Source organism: Podarcis vaucheri, assembly GCF_965113315.1.
Source record: "Podarcis vaucheri genome assembly, chromosome: 4".
Taxonomy (NCBI): domain Eukaryota; kingdom Metazoa; phylum Chordata; class Lepidosauria; order Squamata; family Lacertidae; genus Podarcis; species Podarcis vaucheri.
In genome coordinates, this window is record NC_138762.1 from 30,830,929 (window position 1) to 30,850,979 (window position 20,051).

The following is a 20,051-nucleotide window of genomic DNA, read 5'->3' on the forward strand; positions in this document are numbered from 1 at the left end:
GTTGGTGTAGGCAAAAATTGCTACTCCAGAAGCAGTTGTATTTCTTGACACTTAATGATTTCTATGTGCTTGGTGTAAGGAATTCCTGCTTCGAATCGGGATTTTTTGCTCTTGCTACAGGTAAGTATTATAACAGTCCAATCCATGAAACAATTTTAAAGTAAATGATCACAAGCTTAAATGCCACATTTGTGAATGCACATTGGATTTTCTCCATTAAGGGATTGATTTTCAGAAATATATAGGATAGTGTGTGCTGCCTAATATCCTTGGGTGATGATATGGGTCTCAAGATGAAGAAATTGGAAGAAGATGGGATAATTGAAGCTTTGTTTTATACTGCATTAAAGGCATAACTATCTGCTGAGTTTGGGTGCCATCTCCTCAGCACAGACCCAATATACAGACGCTGAGGGAGAAAAGTTAAGCATTGTATTGCAGATGCTTACTGCTATAACGGAAACTCCAGCAGCTGTGCTGTTGGGTTTGGGGCCTGTGTTGAAATGCTTTTTGATCTTTCCAGCTACAGACAACTGATGCTCATTCTCTGGAAGGCCATCATCCTGCAAAGCAAAAAGAAGCATTTTCGAATTATGATCTTTGAGGAGTTGAAGGACAATTCAGGAGACATTTTCTAGACCACTACCATATTGTTTTTAACAATATATTAATTATTAGGACCTATTAGTTTTAACTGTTTTATTTGGGAATCTGCAATTTACAAGATCTAAAAGTGCTTGGAGGCAGCTGACTAACTTTCTAATATCATGAAGTTATGTGCTGAAGGTTGCCAATTGTTACACCATTCTAGTTTTGTACGGTATTCACGAATTACCCAGTTGGCTAATTCAACATGCCTGAAGTTGACACAGTAACAGCCTACATAGACTAGAGTTGGCTTAGGAATAAGGCCTTAAAAACCAACTTGCTGGGTACTTCCATGCGCTATTAAAATAGTTCTGGAGAATCCCCCAAAAAGAATAATTTCAGGGTATGTGTAATTAATAAACAGGATACAAAGACAGATTGCTCATGGTGGATTGCCACAGTCACTCTTACAAATGGGTTGTATTTTTTTGGTCATCCACAAGTCAGTAATATTCATCCTTCCCCCTCAATGTGCTGTATGAAACATAGACTCATATTCTCATAAATAATGGCTGAAGTCTTTAAAAAAGCCCTTTAAAATAGATTTGCCCCACTCTTTCAGGTATTTTGGACATATGTACATCAACAACTGACCAGCATCTTGATACTTAAAGCTTTGCGCCAGTATTTCTGCAACATAGGAGTAACATCCTGTTTTGTAATCCGAAGAAGTGTGTGTGTCCAATGCTAAACAATAGCGTACTGATGTACTGAACCGGTTAAGGGTCATAAAGCACATCTCTAGTTTTTTTTTGGGGGGGAATGGTTTGGGGGGGCAAGGGGGGAAAGAGGGAGGGGAGGTCCTTGTGCTAACGGGACAACTTTGTTGTATAAAACCCTAGGTCTAAAGTGAAAGGTAAAGGGCCCCTGGATGGTTAAGTCTAGTCAAAGGCGACAATGGGATTGCAGCACACTTCTCGCTTTCAGGCCGAGGGAGCTGGCGTTTGGCCACAGACAGCTTTCCGCGTTATGTAGCCAGCATGACTAAACCGCTCCTGGCACAACAGAACACCGTGACGGAAACCAGAGGGCATAGAAACACCGTTTACCTTCCTGCCGCAGCGGTACCTATTTATCTACCTGCACTGGTGTGCTTTCGAACTGCTAGGTTGGCAGCTACTTGTGGCATGTGTCATATTTCTAAAACAGCAATTCAAAAGACTTCACAAGCAAATGATATTTTTTTTTTAAAAAAAAGATAGCAATGTTAAAATAAAGCTGTTAGCCTTTAGATTTACTTACATTAACCCATGGGTGTTCAAGGACTTGCAAAGCCGAAAATCGCTGGTCAATCTCTACCTGTAGCATCATAGTAATAAGTTCCTGTGAAATGGAAAGTTCCATAGTTTAACTATATGCTGTATGAAGAAGAACTCCTTTTACCTGTCCTATATATTTCAATGTTCAGCTTTGTTGGGTGTGCTTGGGTTCTAATGCTAGGAGACAGGGGAGGAAATTTTCTCCATGCCATGCATAATGCTATAAACTACTATCATGTTACCTCTCACTTGCCTTTTCTCTAAACTAAAACATTGCAAATACTGAAACCTTTCTTCATAGGGGAGTCAGTCTTTTCCCTCAATCATTTTGGTTGGCCTTTTCTGAATGTTTTCCAAGTCTACGATACCCTTTTTGAGGTGAGGTGTACACAGTATTCCAAATGCGGCTGCACCATAGATTTGTATATTGTGTCCTCCCTAAAAGAGGGCACGTGTTGCGGTGAGACCTGGAGACTGACCCCCTGTGTTGTGGGTGGGTAAGATTGGTCAGCCACAACACCCGATTGGTAGGTCCCTCGATGTTGGGTTCAATTTGACCAATGGAGCGCAGTCCAAATGGATTGCAGGACCTATATATACCCATGCACGTGACCCAGAGCTTCCTCTTTCGGTTCATGCATTCGGAACACCCGCCCACCTCTCCCTATTTTTAGGCCATTGTGCTTTGACCTTCCTTTGCCGTCGTGTGTTGTCTGTCATTGGGACAGGGGCACGGCAGGAATTTCCCCACTTGGCTGATTGGCTGTTGCCATTTGGGTTTCGCCTGCCGCGTAGCAAATCGTCACAACTTGTAAGTTGCGGATAGGCTCTGGTTCAGGTGATAGGGATGGGAGAATGCTCTCGCCATCCCTATGTGAAGGGTATTCCTTTAAAGGAATCCAGGGACTCGATGGTTTGGTCAACCCCTGAGAGGGGGTTGTGCCCGTGCCTGAGTCCAGGGGGGCATCTGGGTGGTGAACAGTGTCTGTACCCGGCTTTTCACCTTCCCAGGTGTTCACCCTTGGCTGACCTATGCTGGTGCCCTGGGTCAGCGCTGCCTGCAAGAGTGCAGGGAACTAGTCGAACCAGAGCCTATGCAACCACTCACCTTCTGTAATCAATAAAGTTGTGGCCTAAATTCTACCAAAAACCAAAACTAAAATTTGTGTCATGTGTGAATTTATTTAGGGGGGAGGTCTCTGGGTCTGAACACGCAAAACAGCATAATGATATTGGCAGTTTTATTTTTCATTACTTTCTGCAGCACATTGGGTTAGCATCTTCATCTGGACTAGTTAAAACTTTTTGATCTGCACCAGTTGAAACTTTACAATAGGCTCCTTGAGAAGGCTTGTAAAGAAGGCTGTCAGTAAGATATAAAAAAAGCAAAGCAGCACAATTTACCTTTGCAGAGTCAGAAACATTATCCCAGTAGGGAGATGGAAAGTCTACTTGTCCCATCAAAATCTGATCAAAAAGGACCTCCTGATCTTCTCCACTTCTACACAGTAAGGAAACAAAAGTGTTAAGTTTCCACCACATGGAAAAAGATAAATACATGAAACAGCAAGACTCTGCTCTTAAAGCCCAGTGCTTGAGGAAAAATGTGTTTCTCCCATTTTGCAGAGTCTACCAAACAGCATGTATTCAAAATGTGAAAGAAAGAAAGCTCCTAAGAAACAGTTGCCTTTGTTAATTCATCAGACTATATCTGAAAATTGCAAGGCTCTGCACTTCTACTTTTAGTAAACATATATTTGATATACATTTTATACCATTCTAAAAGGGCACAGCATAATATTTAAATTCTGGGAAGAACATCATTTTTATCTTGTTTGTTTTTTACCAGCAATGAATTGCATAAATAAAAATAAACCTATGATATCATCATCTCACGTATCATGATACTGTTTAGGTAAATTACATTGCCTCACACAGCAGGGGAGGAGAAGGACGGGGAGAGCAATGAGCATTATACTCGGAGAGAAAAAACATTTGGGTTTCCAATAGCACAGAAGTGCATTGTTAAAAGGGGAATAGAACAACATTGACCATACCCACGGAATGGAGGAAAACCACACAGCAGGATGTAAGTAATCACACCAGCTGCCCAGATGTCCACCTTCAGGCCATATCTACAAGTGACAAGAGATTATGATTAATATTATAAAGAATGTGTGATCAATAGTGCAAAATAAAAGCAAAGAGAAAATGATACCATGGCAAAGACCATCATTAAATTACACGCCGTTGTCTTAGTAATAGCTATATTGTACATGGCATTTTAGAAAGTGAAGTGCAAGAATTAAATCTAAAATATTAAAATTCAAATACAGTGTGATTTATATTCAAATGGACATCCACTATTCACGAGAAGAATATGGATCTTTTTCACTAGATGACAGTCGCTCTGCACACCAGGCACTAACTGAAACAGGATATAAAATGAAGGAAGAGAGATTGTAAACAGCAGTAAGCAGCAACTATCATTAATACTACCTTAGAAACTTGATAAATGTTTGATTGTTGCCTTGGACCTAATCTTCTCAAGATGTTCTTCTCAAGATTTAATTTACAAATTACTAATACATTTAATTGTCCATACCAAATGTGTTACAAACCATCTTACCCAGTTTCTGCAATGATTTCTGGAGCTACATAAGTAGGTGTTCCACAGACGGTGTAAAGAGGTCCGTCAACGATAGTGGCCAGTCCAAAATCTCCCAGCTTCAGTGACTTGCTTCCATCTTGGTGCTCATAAACCTAAACAAACACTCTTCTGATTTAGTGTGTTCCCTCTAGCAGGAATCTCCCTTTCCCTTAACAGTCAATCTTCTATTCCATTGTGCTTGTGGCAGTGAAGGCCCCCATCCCCAAGCATGCCTGAACACAGCAGATGTGGGGAGGCTAGAGCCAGAGGTGAACAGAGAGTGATAAAGGGGTTGGGGTGAACTTAGCTTGCACTTAATAAACATGAAACAGTAGCCAGAAGCTTTAAACTGAACAAACTGCACAGTATCCTTACTGTAGGGATGTAAGACAGGTTGCTGGAGTTGCTATAGAGACAATCTATTGCCATGCAGGTGGTATAGTCCTCCAGTATTCATAATTAAAATTAATTTAATAAGAACAGATAGGATAGTTTAGTTCACTCTATGAGGCAGAAGGATCTTTGAAGGTCACTTCCAGCTTGGTCATCACTTTTCTATCAGAAATTGTCCATGGCTGAGAATGAAGTATAGGCCAAGCAGGTTTCTCCCTACTACTTAAGGATATCTGCTTTTGGCTGAGTATTGGACTTCATGCCATTAGGCACCTCCAGATCCATTATTCTACATTTCAGTGGCCATTGACCACAGAGGGAATTTGTTTTTATTAATAAAATTGCCTCCTATCTCAGATTCTCTACAACACTTCTTTACCCTTTAAATTGTGAGCTAGGCAGCCACCAAAGCCTATTACAAGAGAAATGCAAACTACACGTAAATTGCACGTCAATAGAAACACACCGTAGCATCAAACACATATTTTGAGAATATGTTTTGCATTCAGAGGCCTATTCCCCCCCTTCAACTGGGTTTCAGTGAGCTCATGAAACCGGAATTTTGTCTTTGAAAAGGAGCAGCAAACAGAAATTTTCAGCACACACTGGCTGTGACAAAGCCAGAATGAATATGGGTAGGGAAGGAGGATATTTAAAAATGGAATTGCTCTATGATTAAAAATGCGAGTTGCTAGGCACATCTGGTTTATGAATCTTTAAGAAAGTGTTTGCTGAAGTGGCAGCAATAAATTATTTTTCAATGACATTTTTAATTAGGGATTGTGCATTAGGTTTTGTAAAGACTTTGTGACTAGGACATAGAATGCAGAGCTACCTCAGTGTCTGAATTTACACTAGGCAGAATACAACATTTATTTTTAATAAACAACTCCAGGCATATTTTTTCATTGTTTCTAGTGTGGAACAGGGCAGGGGAAGTTATTTTGCAAAGTGTTCAGGCACTTAAAACATTAAGTTTGTTGAATGTCTTTTAAAAGAACCAATTTATCATTTCACCAGGATTTTTTTTAACTAAAAAAAATAATCCAGAGATGCATTTTTTAATATATATACATAACCTCTCCCTGGAGCTTTTTACAAGTAAGGGTTTATTTTCTTTTTTAAAACCCAACCCTTCAGTCCATTTCTGAAAACAAGTAAACAAGTGGTGGGCATGGGGACATGCTCTCTCTGCCCTGGTAAGTAAGATTAAAGACAAAAATAAGGCTTCAATGTAAAGCGGTAATATTTTAATTGTCTGCCCTGCGAAGAGCAAAGAATGTAGATGATCATTTAAAGCTCATCTTACTAAGAAAGTAAGCTCTTTACAAGTTCTATTTTCCTTTAAGCCCTGAAGGGCAATTAAAGAGATGTGGATTAGTGCAAATTACCCACTATGTAGTGCTTTCACTGTTTTAACTAAGCAATAAAACTGTGTAATTGTACAACACTAATTGAATCCAGCCACACATAATTGTGTGCTAACATATGTATCCCATTACTCTAAAGACTGTCCATATTTCCTAAGCTGCTCTTGTGATCACTGCAGATGGCAACAGTCAGAGAAGTTGTTCTCCTGGGCTTATTATATGGCTATAAAGCTATCCCATGATTTGACAAAATAATCATGTTAAATAGGAGCAATTATGAAAAAATGCTCCAATTAAAATGGAAAAGGCATGCCTTCCAGATGAAGGGAATGTAGAGGTGAAGTATTACGGCCTTTTCATATGACTAAGGCTTTTAGCTTGGCTTGCTAAAATGGTAAAAGAGCCAGTTGATTAATAGCACATGTATTGGAATGGGATATGAATACCATGCATGGTAAAATCAGCAAAAGAGGTGTGGCCATAATTTAGTAACCCTTTTACACCCACATGTGTCAACCTCTGCCTTCATCCAAATCAAAATCATCCATATTATGCGCGAGCAAGATGTTCAGGCATTATGTTGTTATGATTTTGGGGTGTTAAGATGGGTGCCAGACCCTTCTAACCCCTGGATCCACCAAGTGTTAGAATAGGCTAAACGGGATGCGGGTGGCGCTGTGGGTTAAACCACAGAGCCTATGGCTTGCCGATCAGAAGGTCAGTGGTTCGAATTCCCGCGATGGGGTGAGCTCCCATTGCTCGGTCCCTGCTCCTGTCAACCTAGCAGCTCGAATGCACCTCAAAGTGCAAGTAGATAAATAGGTACCACTCCAGTGGGAAGGTAAACAGCATTTCCGTGCGCTGCTCTGGTTCGCCAGAAGCAGCTTAATCATGCTGGCCACATGTACGCCGGCTCCCTTGGCCAATAAAGCAAGATAAGCGCCACAACCCCAGAGTCGGTCACGACTGGACCTAATGGTCAGGGGTCCCTTTACCTTTAAAGGCCAGGCTAGCCTCCTGGTGAGGTGATGACCTAGGTAATTTGCCATTAAGAAGGATTAAGGGGCTCAGTCTAAGATGTTAAATGGGTGATGCCACCTTCCTAAGCAGAAAAGGCAGAGTTTAAACTAGAGATTTGGGGAGTGATGTGACCTAGATGTAAAGCAACAAGCTGGAGAGTGTGAGAGCAATGTTTGAGAAGCAATACCATCTTGGGGTGTTTATTCTGTCAATTGCAATAGGACCGAACTGGTGTGGATTAGCTCAGATTAAGCTATTTCCCCCAAAACCCAGTCAGAAAAACAGCTTAGCTTCATCTAAGCCAAACTGATGGTCCCAAGGACAGAACGCGCAGCCAACAGGTGTTTCCTGCTTGGCAGGGGGTTGGACTCGATGGCCCTTGTGGTCTCTTCCAACTCTATGATTCTATGATTAACAATTTTGCCAACCATTTTGCCCATGTTTGTACCTACCCCAATTCAGTGAAATGGGAGGGGACACACCGCCAGGCCAAAGATCAAGGTGTTACTATTAATATAGTACACATTTTTTGTATGAAGTAAAGGCTTGGGATGAGATTTCATGGACATATGTGTGAACTAGTCCTATATCTAGATGTAGATATCTAAATGTGTGATCCTAAGAGAACTTCTATGGAAGTTAAGTCTTAAATCAGTGTACCCAATTTCTATGCAATGTGCTTAGGACTAGCGTGTGGCCACGGATATTATTTTAGCTAGTATCCATATTGCATCTGGATAGCACAATTCAGTTAGTGCAAAAAAGCATACTAGCATTTGGTATGCAATACTAAGAACAATATGCCCCAGGCATATTGAAGCTGCAAAGGCAATCTTGCCAGTGATAGCTGCTTAGAAATAATCACATCTCAACAAACTCCCATGTGCTTTTGTGCAGTTTAAACTGATGGAAGCAACATACACAGACATGTCCTTTGAGTGCAATTGTCTTAGTAGGAAAATGTATTGACTAGTAATCAGTGTGGAATGTGCACAATAGCGCAGGACTATTGTGAGTGCTCTGGACTGCAAAATACACGAAAACATTGTTATAAAAAAAATACCCAGCATAATTGCTCGTGGTAGGTCAGTCAATGCTATTTTAAGAGGGAAAACAACCAAGAGGGTGAGGGAGAACTTCAGTCTACTGCTGTCAAACTTGAGAAAAGTTTGAATACAAAAGCATTGTAAGCGTTTCCCCATGAGACCATCTCTGGCGTTCTCAGAAACAAGAGTCTAATGAAACTTGACATGTGATTGCACTAGCTTACATACACAGCAGTGCACCAATACTAACATTCAGACTTCGATATGGCAAAGAATACACTGCATTGTTGAAAAGTGGTGTGTGTGTGTGTGTGTGTGTGAGAGAGAGAGAGAGAGAGAGAGAGAGAAATATTAGTTCCACAGTGCAACTGAGCCTAACTGCAATTATTCACAAGGAACAGGCTAGCAGGGTGAGTGGATGGTTGGGTTCCATTTGTTGTTAACGTTGGACCCAACACTATTATGCTGGGCCCTACACAATCAGGACAGAGCTGTGCATAAAGATCTGCCACCCACACATTTGATTTGGCTCTCAGCCTCTTTCCTAAACAGTTACACACTTTCCTATTAGCCCGGGTAAACAAGAAAGGCAGAGGCAGCAAAATTATACATAAGATAATTGTCACACTGTACTTTTAATGTGCTGTGAACTCCTATTCCTCTCCCAGAGCTAGAGTTCTCAGAGTGGTTTAGAAATCAATCCCTCTTTGTGGCAAACTTTGGCAACTGAAACTCTGTGAAGGGAATAGGAACCTCCAAACAACTCACAGAACCCTAGAGCAGATTGGAGTGGGTGGGTGCAAGGGGCTTCAAAGGGAAGGGTGAAACAGCAAACCCTGGCAATTCTCCCTTTCTCCTGAAGACGACTCTGCTGGATCAAAGATCAGCAGACTGGGACACAACTGGATGCAACTCACAGATTCTATAGAAGCAGCAATACTTTTCTCAGGTCTCCTCACCAAAGGGTTCTAGTTTGCAGGAAGGTCCTACCATAGCTTTTGGTATGAGGGTAGAGGATAGACAAATCTGGTAGAAGCAAGATGAAGTTGGTTTGCAGCCTGGTATACTTGGGTTCAGAGCATAGCTGATGGTTGGGGAATAAGAAATGGGCTTGTTTGTGTGGGTTCTGAGGTACAATGGACCAACTGGAGGCAGTACCAAGGCTACCAAAGCAGTAGATGAGTTGCAAATGATTAAACAGTATGAAACATAGCACCCACAACATAAAAGGTAGACAAGACACTGTGGCTTTTCATGTAATTCAAAGTCAAGATAAAACCTCTTTTGGAGTCATAGAGAGAACAGCACTGGAGCATCATAACATTTCAAAGGTTTGTCTTTAGAAATAATATTAACAATGTTTGTTGGACTACTTGACAGATTCAGAAGCTCAATTCTCCAACAGCATGATCCTTGAAATATTGCATATAGCCCAATCCCTTTATCTCTAAAATAGAAGTAAACCATTTGTGTTCCACAAGTAAAGCATGAATCTTCTGTAGACAGTGCAATATTTGCTAGACTTGAAATGCTTCTTAGGGTGGGCATTTTTATCTAGAGATACGTATTTCATTGAAGCTGTGAGGCAGGCTACCAACATCAGCCATATGAACAGAAATCTCCAGAACATACCAAAGGTTAAACTTACCAGCAGATTCTCAGGTTTGATATCCCTGTGGACAATGTTCAAGCTATGAAGATATTTAATGGCACTGGCCAGATTGTACAGCATCCCACTAGCGTCCCGTTCTGTATATTTGTTTGTGGAAGTAATGGCATCAAAAAGGTCTCCGCCCTGGAATAAAATAATTGTCATGTTTGAACACCATTCCACTAAAAACAGAGAGGACTGAGATTCCAGAAACATACTGTAATGAAAAGCATAATCATATTCTTTGAGAACAGAACAGAGGACCCATATAAAAAGATAGGTCTAATATCTGTGGTGGAAATTTTGTCTATCAGGCTGAACATGATGGAAGAATTCAGTCTGACTGTAGCAGTAGATCATTGTCAGGATCATGGGACTCAGCTACCTCCCCCCCTTTGGCCGTAGATAAGCAGGACAAAGCGAAAAGAGTCCCTTATCATTTAAAGAGTCTTTAATGATTGCAGCAGAACATAACACATCCATTCTCGGAAGGAAGGTGTTCCCAATTAAGGATTCCATCCACTTTCCCCCTAGTTTTGACCTTTAAAGCCTTATGTGGCCTAGGACCCATGTACCTACTGGTATGCCCCACGGAGGACCTTAAGGTCCACAAATGACAACATTTTGGAGGTTCCAAGTCGCAAGGTGGTTAGATTGGTCTCAACTAGGGCCAGGGCCTTTTCAGTACTGGCCCCGACTTGGTGGAATGCACTGTCACAAGAGACTAGGGCCCTGCGGGACTTGACATCTTTCCATAGGGCCTGCAAGAGAGAGCTACTTTTAAAATGAGGCTGCATTTTAACCTGCATTTTAAATTGATCCCCCCCCATTATATTTTTACTGTAATTTTACTGGTGTTAGCCACCCTGAGCCCAGCTCTGGCCAGGGAGGGCAGCGTATAAATAAAATTTATTATTATTATTAGTCACTTCCATCTTGCAACCTGATCTCGCAACCACCCTGCTTTTTGTGTAGCCACGTTATCTGCTCTGTGTGACCTTGGACACTTTCCAGCGAGAGAGAGTCTGTTAGCTCTCTCTTTTCCAGTTCTTCTTCACTTTGCTGTTCACCCTCCCAGTTCATCCCAACTTTTGTCTTCAGACAAAAACCACTCTTCCAAATCTATGCTGCTCCACTGCTCCTGGGCAGCTTCAGAATTCTGGTCAGGAGCAGGGGGAGGGGGAAGGGGAGGGTCCCACCATTCCTCATCAGAGCTGTATTCCTCAACCTGGTCTCTGACAATCATGTGCTTCAGCTGCTCCTGCACTTGACCACTTCAGGACTCCAGGTGGGGGAGATCATTGGACTAAGTGCTCTACTGCACACAGAAAACTAGATGCCAGGGAGACACACCCCTAGTTCACCCTCCTTGATAATCAGGATTCCCCCTTAATTTAGTTCGTTCACAATTTTTTATTTTATTTTATTTTTTTAAAAAGTTAAAACCTCAAATTGGTTTTCTGAACCTTTTCCATCTCTATAATATTTTTCTTAAGAAGTGGTGCCCAGAACTTGCACTGTATTCCAAATTGTGGTTGCACTACAGATTTTGTAGAAGGGCATTATGATATCTGCATTTTTAATTTCAGCTCCTTTCCTAATGATCCCTAGCATGAATCTTTCCGCAACATTTTCACAGCTGACACACACTGGGCTGACATCTTTACTACAACCCCAAAGCCTTATCCCTGCTCAATCACTGACAGTCCATACCACCTGAACATATATAACACCTTGCAAGTGCCCCAGAAAAACCAAGACATCCGTTTTTTTCTTGCAAGAGGACAGAAGCCATTTGGGGGCACCGTGATCTTGTGATTTTTCAGAGCTACAATCTCACGTGGTGCCCCAAAATGCACATTTTGGGGCACCAAGCCCCCAAAAGCGGCTTTCCGGGTAGAAATCATGGTGCAAAATCGCATGAAATTAGGATGCCCAAAATGGCCACCATCCTCTTGTGAGAAAAAAGAAAACAGGAAGATGGCATTCCAAAAGATGGCATCCCAGCTTTTACCTTTGGAGGGTATGACAAAAATGTGAAATGAAGAGTTTTCACCCTAACATGCATCACTTTACACTTACACTGAATTGCATTTGCCATTTTACTACTAATTCACTCACTTTGCAGAGGTCCTTTTAGAGCTTTTTGCAATCTGTTTTTGCTTTAATGATCCTGAACAATTTAGTATCATCAGCAAACCTGCTCTCCCCTAACTCTAGATTGTTTATGAATGTAAGAAAAGCTTCACTGGATCAGGTTTTGAGTCCACCTATTCCCATGTCCTGCTTTTAACATTTCTATTCCCATTACATATCTATATTTGTTTTATATTGATTTAACTGCTGTGGTTTACCCAGAGAACCCTGGGAATTGTAGTTTTGTGAGGCTGTTGAGAATACTCCAGCAGAGGTCATTAGCAGCCTCACAGCACTACATTTCCTAGAACTCCCTCAAGAGAGAGAATACTATGAAACAAGCTTGTAGTGGGGAAGACAGAGGCCCCCTTATTGGGCACGAAAAGGCTTCATTTCATGACAGGCATATAGTAGGTAAATTAGACCCTTGTCATATTCCATACGGGCTGTACAAATTTAGAATGCATTTTTTGTTCCTTTGAGGCACATCTACATTAATATCCTGGTTTAATCCATGGTGTGCATCACAGTCTAAGTACCCCCCCACTGGCCTTCTCCTTTCTCTCCCTACCCCCCAAACAACAAAATCCTGCCTCTGCCTTGGAAAACATGCATATCTGCTGTTTGTATGCAGAGGAAAGTCTGGATAGCTGCCTGCAGTTAACCAAGATAGGTGTTCATAGCACTTCCGCCGGTTCTCTTCCTATTTGCAGAGCTGTGGGGATGGCTCTCTGCCAAAGTAATAAATAAAGGGACTGAGTTGTGTCAGCTTACAGAAGGAAAATACATTTTCACTTCTGCACTTGAGGAAAGATTAAAACAAAGGAATAGTAATAGTAGTTCAGGGAGCTATGGTGTTAAACTCTTTCCTAAAACAAGAATGTTGAGTTGTTTTAAAACAGGTCTTATTTAATGCTGGAAATCTAGACCAAAACCCAATTTTTAATCAACACTTACAATCTTAAGTTACCAGCCCTTTAATGGTTTCATTCCATCTTATTTATGAGATAAATAAAAGATCCTATCAAATAAGATACATCTTGTGGGTGTTTCACAACAAAGCGATATCATATACAAATGATTTCACCAAAACTCCCCAAAACTGCTTTTAAAAAACTCACAACAACCTCATGAACACATATTTTTTTACAGATTATTTCTTCGTTTGAAGAAAATTCTGTGAAAAATGACTAACATTTATTTTATAATAAAACTACCATCATTTGATTATCAGCTGTCATGAAGTACCACAGGGAAGTGGAACAGCACACACTTTGTATCCAAATGGCCACATGTTCAAACCCCAATAAAAATATACCTATCACTCTAAGGCCTTATTTAGAGCGTCACTGCTACTTGCAGTAGAAAATACTGGGCAAGTTGGCTCAAGAGCAAACTTTATTGATGGTGGGAAATTTAAACCCCTCACCACTTTCTATTCTGGCCTCAGATAACCCAAACTCAGTGGCAAGTTAGCAAGGAAAGAGAGACTGTCATGGAACCTAATGATCATAGTTGCTCTTTGGTTTTCGTCTGATGTCCATTACGAAATACAGTTGACTCGCAACTTTCATGCATTTAACTTGCGTGAATTCAGCTTTATGCACTTGGCCAAAAAAAGGGAGCAGGTGTCTGGGGAAAACTGTGGCAAGAATTGGAAGAATTTGAGGACAGCCCTGCTTGTATGGTTGTAAGCAGAATTTAAGATTTGTACAGTGCGCCTGAAGGAGGGCCCCATTTCAATTCTGCACACATTGTGCAGTCCAGGTGTCAGTACATGATAGATTTCCTTAGGGTTCCTAAGGAATAATGTTGGTCGGGGCAAATGGTTAACACTATGGATAACCTTTGGGGCATGTGGCGTCGCCATGGTGATTTGTCCCCTGCCAAAGCAGCTTGCTCTCAAACAGTCCTTCAAGTTACATCTGTAGCTGGAAAGCAAAAGTCCACCCACTCAGGAGACCCTCATGCTCCAAGAGAGTGACTCATAGAATGGGCTTTGCCCCTCACTAGCAACAATAATTTCCCCAAGAGTAACTCTTCAAAGAGGAGGGAGGATTTTGTGTGTGGAGGAAAGAACATTTATTTTGAACACATGCAAAATATCTCAGGTTTTGCAAGTACATGAATGAAATGCAAATATGTAATGTTTAAACTGAATGGGCCACCATCCCCCTTTTGGATAAAGACCTTAAATAATTAACTTTACAGTCAACTTTCTTGGACAGCACAGAATTCCACCTTTTCCTTCACGTAAGGGATCATGCCAATTTCTGCTTTACTAACTGACATAACAGGTCGCCTGCTGCAGTCAAGGCACTGTAGAAGATCGACCCAGGATCCTTAATGTTTTATCAGCCAACCCCCCCCTTCTGCATTTTCCTGGAATCAAGACAAACAGAAGCATCTGAATGTATTTTTTAAAAGAAAAAAAGAAGGAAAAGTCTACCCTTATCACCTATGAACATAAGGCACTGAAATCCCAAAGTACAGTAACCAATTATTTATTTACTAGCTAGCAACATAAATGCTGTAACATTCCTTTTCTCATGTGAAATTGAAATTAGATCCTTGAACAGCAGGAGGAAACCCTATAATAAATCATGCTTGTTAAAATAGCTAAACCAGTGCTGGGCTTGAATAATAATTTGGTCTCACTATGTGCAATGGCAGCTCGCCAGCGACCACGTCCTTTCTCCTTTCCACAAGCGCTGCTTGCAACATGCTTTTATTTGTATTTATGAAGTGCTTTCCTCACACTCAAGGCCTTTTACGCAGCAGCGAGTGACGTGCCTGCCATGAAATGAAAACGTGTATGCAGCAGCAGCCACCACTTATATCAAACTTGTAGCTGCCAATTAATGCAAAATGGTAGTAGCCAGAAACTGGCACTCCACCACATCAAGCCTTTTCCTCCCAAATATCTTTCCCATCTGTGAACTTGATTTAAACTTGGGTCTTCAAAAGCCAATCCACAGCAGATGGTTACACAATTGTAAAGGGCATGCTGTGCAAGGGATAAGGCCAGCCGTTGTTGAATCAACAGATCACATCTTCCCAAATGCGCTTGCTTCAGTACTTAGAGAATAAATCACAGCAAGGTTTGTTCAACTGTCAAACTTAATGAATAAGAGAAGGTGTCACACCTTATTTAGAATGAACTTGTCACACACAGTTTGCGATTACACAATATCTTATTGTAGCAAAGATCCTATTACATGGAGAAATTTCAGTTTCGTTTGCAGCTATGAAAACCTGCTACACCTAACCTCACACAAATTATTCAGTTACGAATCCAGCTTTTTCCATAGCAGGTAAGTGGGAGAACTTTGCAGGCAAAACCCCTGGCATTTACAGCCTTGGGTAGCAAGTTCGGGAAAGATCCCTGCGTAATTCAGGGTCATCCAATGAAGATCAAGAGTGGGAATGTGAGAATACAAAGGAACCACATCTTCAGAAGGTGCACGGTTAAACTATGGAATTCATTATCCCCAGGTTCTTGTAACCAACGTAGACTGCTTTAAAAGGGGATTAACCTTATGCTCCATAAATTTGTCTACTGTTGGCTACTGATCATGATGGCTGTATACTACCTCCAGGATCAGAGGATCCATGACTCTAAATACCAGTCACTGGGGAGCAACAATGGGAAGGGGTTAATGCACTCATGTCCTGCTTGTGGGCTTCCCATAAGCATCTGCTGGGTCACTGTGAAAACAGGATTCTGGTTCAGCTAGATCTTTAGTATCTCTCCAGAAGAGCATAGCTCTTATGAGACACTTTGCTCCCAGTTGACAATCCTGGGCTTGATGAACCAGAGATCTCTTGAGAACAGCCCCAAATCAGACCTAAGATCTATCTAACTCAGCAACTTGTTTCTCGCTGTATTTATTTATTTGACTCATGTATTCATCCCATCAGGACCACAGGGCGACACAATATATATAACACCTAAAAATAAAAAATGATATCCACAAGATCATTATCCACTAAACATAATAAGACCAAGAGCTTATAGACCTCATGTCGGTGGAGCAAACAATAAGAACAATTCAGATGACCCAACCATACATCCATGTCACCCAAAAGCCTGAGTGAAATGGTGTATCTTGAATTAGTGACCAAAGCTCAGTAACAAGACTGGTTGACACACCTCCAAAGGGAAGGTGCTGCACTAGTCAGATTCCACCACAGAGGAGGCCATGTGTCACGTTACCACACAAAGGGCTACATCCAGAGGGCCTCCTCTACAGATCACAAATTTCAGGAGCTGAGCAGATGTCTCTATGAAATCCATAATCAGAGCATGAAGGCCACAGACTTCTCCTGTCAATGCTGCCCTGCAACTAATATTGATTAGCTTACTGCTTTTGAACATGCAGGTTCTTCATATCCATCATGACGGATAGCCACTAATAGCCTTACTCTCCATAAATGGTCTAAACCCCTTTTAAAGCCAGGGGAAAGAAGTTCCATATGATTTCCCCATGCATGTCCATAAGAAGTGGGTTAGCTCTCTGTTCTTCCACCCCACCCCATCCAGATCAATCAATAATATGGAAGCAGGGATTCACTCACTGATCCCTATCAGAATCTGATCACCACGCTTGGATAGCCCTATCTATCTGTGGCATATATCCTGCAAGTAAGGCTAACTCACAAATCCACCAGAAGTAGCAAAGTTGGAAACCTGGTTTATCATGTTTATACAGTGAAAACTATGTATATATTTCAAAAACCTTAGAACAGAATAGCAATCAAGACAAAAACCAAAACACTACCTTGCTGTCCAGAGAGCACCTACTTACCTCTAGTTCATTCCTTCATTCTGCCTGCCTGTCTCTACAGGGCTAAACCCTTCTATAGATTCTTCCCTTTAACAGCTGCTGTGTCCAGGGGGTAAATAAAGGCATAGACCCTTCCTAGCTCATGTAAATCTGTGCATCAGCAGCTATCCAGTTCTTTAATTTGAAGCCTAGTGAATGGTTGGTAATCTGGGAAATAGCAGGTGATCCTTCTCTCATATATATATATACATACCTTTACAAGCTCCATGACAAGGTACAGCTCAGTGGGCATATCCATTTCCTCAATCAGAAGAACAATATTGGGATGCTTGACCCTTCTTAAAATGGCCACTTCATTCTGGATCATATGCTCCTGCCACAAAACAAAAAAAACCACATGTAGAAAGACAATGGAAGAAATCTATCCATCTGCTTCAGTTCCCCACATTGTGTTTCATGCAGAATGTGTGGGATAAATATCAGCCTTATAAAACCAGAATGCTTAGCTCAACTTAATGCATGAAGGGGTTAAGACCATAGAGTAAGCAGTCCTTCCAGACTTAGTTAGGCCACACTCCCTCACATAGAAAGGGTTACCAAAAGCCTTTGTTCACTTCCCCACTACCCACCATGAAACCAAGCACAAAGGACATCTGGGCTGATTGCTCCAAGTCACCTTATGTTTCTATACAAATAATTTAGAAACATTTACCAATTTTGAAACTAAGTTTTTCTGTCTGTTTTCTTGCTATGTCTTGTCCCTTTGCACACCCCTAAATCTGTTCTGGGGGTCCCTCGGACAGGATAGGACAACCATCGGCAGGATCCATAGAGGGGGGAAGTTTCACTGACCAAGTGGAAATCCTTACAATGACAGGGCATTAGTTGGATGCCACCCACAATAAATATAAAAGAAAACACATTTATTATTATTTTTATATAGATTATTGTTATTTGTACTGTGTTTGCTCATTTGTTGGGGAGCTTATTTGGTTGTAAGCATCGACAATTTCAATTTTAAAAGAGGCAAAAGTAAATAAATACATGAAAGTAAAACACAAAACCATAATATACAGATAAAATAGATACAGCAGGTAAGTGCCAATAAGATTACCAACATGGCACCAGGCAAGATTCTCTGTTCCATAATTGGATGCCACAATGGAAAAATCCCTCTGCCTGGTAGGTTACCCACCTCACTTCATTCAGTGGGAATGCCTGGAGCAGGGCTACTAAAAAAGGGTACCTCGGGTTACATACGTGTAATGTGTATGGGTTGCTCGTGCGTAAGTTGCCGCCTCTCCAGGCTTTGTTGCCTTGCTAAACCATTCAGTCTGGGCAGCCCTTCACTTCGTGGCTGCCTCAGTCACTAGCAGAATCCGTCAGTGGGCGTTTCTTAAATCTTTTCCAACATAAAAGTTGTTTGACACCCAGTCTCCTCCTACTCTCTCTGCGCGGAAGTCTTCTGCACAGGGTGGGCGTGGGTAGCGGAGGACCCGTGCTCTCCCCGCTGGTGTCCGGTGAAGAGTCCTGGAGCCCTCTCGCCGATTCCCCCATCAGCCCCTCTATATCCCTGGTGTTGCGCTGATTTGCTTCCCCATCTGCGGAGCTGCCTCTCTCCCTGCTGGGCCCTTCTCCAGCATCATTTGAGAGCCTTCCCTCTGCCTCTAGCTCCGATGTCAGTTTCCTGACAATATGCTTCAGGTTACAGACTCCACTAACCCAGAAATAGTACCTCGGGTTAAGAACTTTGCTTCAGGATGAGAATAGAAATCGTGCTCTGGCGGCACGGCAGCAGCACGAGGCTCCATTAGCTAAAGTGGTGCTTCAGGTTAAGAACAGTTTCAGGTTAAGAACAGACCTCTGGAACGAATTAAGTACTTAACCCGAGGTACCACTGTACTAAAGTTAGACTAGGTGAACATGGAAGAAAGAGATACAATGGGGATCTTCTGTACTTACTTTTCCTCTACATTTACTTTTTTTGATGATTTTCAGAGCATATTCTCTACCAGTTGACCTAGAGAGAGACAGAAAGAGAAATCAACAGAGAATAGGAAGATGAAACAATGATTTCTGTTTTCAGTTCAAACTGCCTTCAACAAGCAAAGTACCAACTACTGCTCCTTTTTGTTTCCACAGAAAGGCTGGAAGCAGTGGAGAAAGAATACAGGGCGGAAGGGTTAAGCTCCATCTCCCAGAGGCTGCTCTCCTCCACCCGATCTCTTGCATCACATCTAACTTGGCCCTAAGGCTCTGCTGCAACAGTATTGGCTCTATTTTATGGGGGTGGTTATGCGTGTGCTCATTTCTGTGATACTATGTTTATGTGGAAAACATTTTCTCTCTCTCCAGATAAAATAAAAGAAAGGAAAGGAAATTATGAAGGACCTAAAATGCACGAGGGGCTCACTGGAAGGACAGATACTGAAGCTTAAGCTTCAATACTTTGGCCACCTCATGAGAAGAGAAGACTCCCTGGAAAAGACCCTGATGCTAGGAAAGATGGAGGGCACAAGGAGAAGGGGACGACAGAGGACGAGATGGTTGGACAGTGTTCTCGAAGCTACGAACATGAGTCTGACCAAACTGCGGGAGGCAGTGGAAGCAGGAGTGCCTGGTGTGCGCTGGTCCATGGGGTCACGAAGAGTCGGAAACGACTCAACGACTAAACAACAACAACAAAAATGCATGAGACAAATATGCATATGTAGCAGTGAGCAAAGAAGGAATGACCACTGGGAGGCATGCAGAGAAATGAAATGCGGTAGTGCATCTGCAGCAGCACAACCAGACGCCAATTCTATGATTCTTTGGCTCTCCCACATTGGTCTCTATAGCCACAGATACGCTGCAAGCTTCCAACAGTTTTGCTTCACCCCCAAATGCACACTGCTCCACTTTCTCCCGAGACAGATGGATGCCAAGTTTCCTTTATGAAAGCAATGTATTCCCATATGTGGGAAACCAAGTATCCCCCTTAATATAGAGTTTACATTCTCATGTTTTGTTTTGCTGCAAAAGGGCAGATGAATAGGATGGATTATTAATATTAGCAGAGACAGATTACAGAGACAGCATGTAAAGAATG

General features: G+C 41.8%; 1 protein-coding gene across 4 annotated transcripts in view; it reads right to left on the reverse strand.

Moving 5' to 3' along the window:
- The window catches only part of DCLK1 (doublecortin like kinase 1), a 200,260-nt gene that overhangs the window by 21,892 nt on the left and 158,317 nt on the right, over window positions 1–20,051 (reverse strand). For all 4 annotated transcript variants that reach the window (XM_082221572.1, XM_082221571.1, XM_082221573.1 and 1 more), the window contains 8 exons: window positions 18,923–18,980; window positions 17,214–17,333; window positions 10,035–10,181; window positions 4,537–4,670; window positions 3,965–4,042; window positions 3,312–3,408; window positions 1,891–1,971; window positions 450–563 (listed from right to left, as the gene is read on the reverse strand). In XM_082221572.1, the coding sequence (XP_082077698.1) occupies window positions 450–563; window positions 1,891–1,971; window positions 3,312–3,408; window positions 3,965–4,042; window positions 4,537–4,670; window positions 10,035–10,181; window positions 17,214–17,333; window positions 18,923–18,980 (829 nt within the window). The remainder of the gene's footprint in view (window positions 1–449; window positions 564–1,890; window positions 1,972–3,311; window positions 3,409–3,964; window positions 4,043–4,536; window positions 4,671–10,034; window positions 10,182–17,213; window positions 17,334–18,922; window positions 18,981–20,051) is intronic.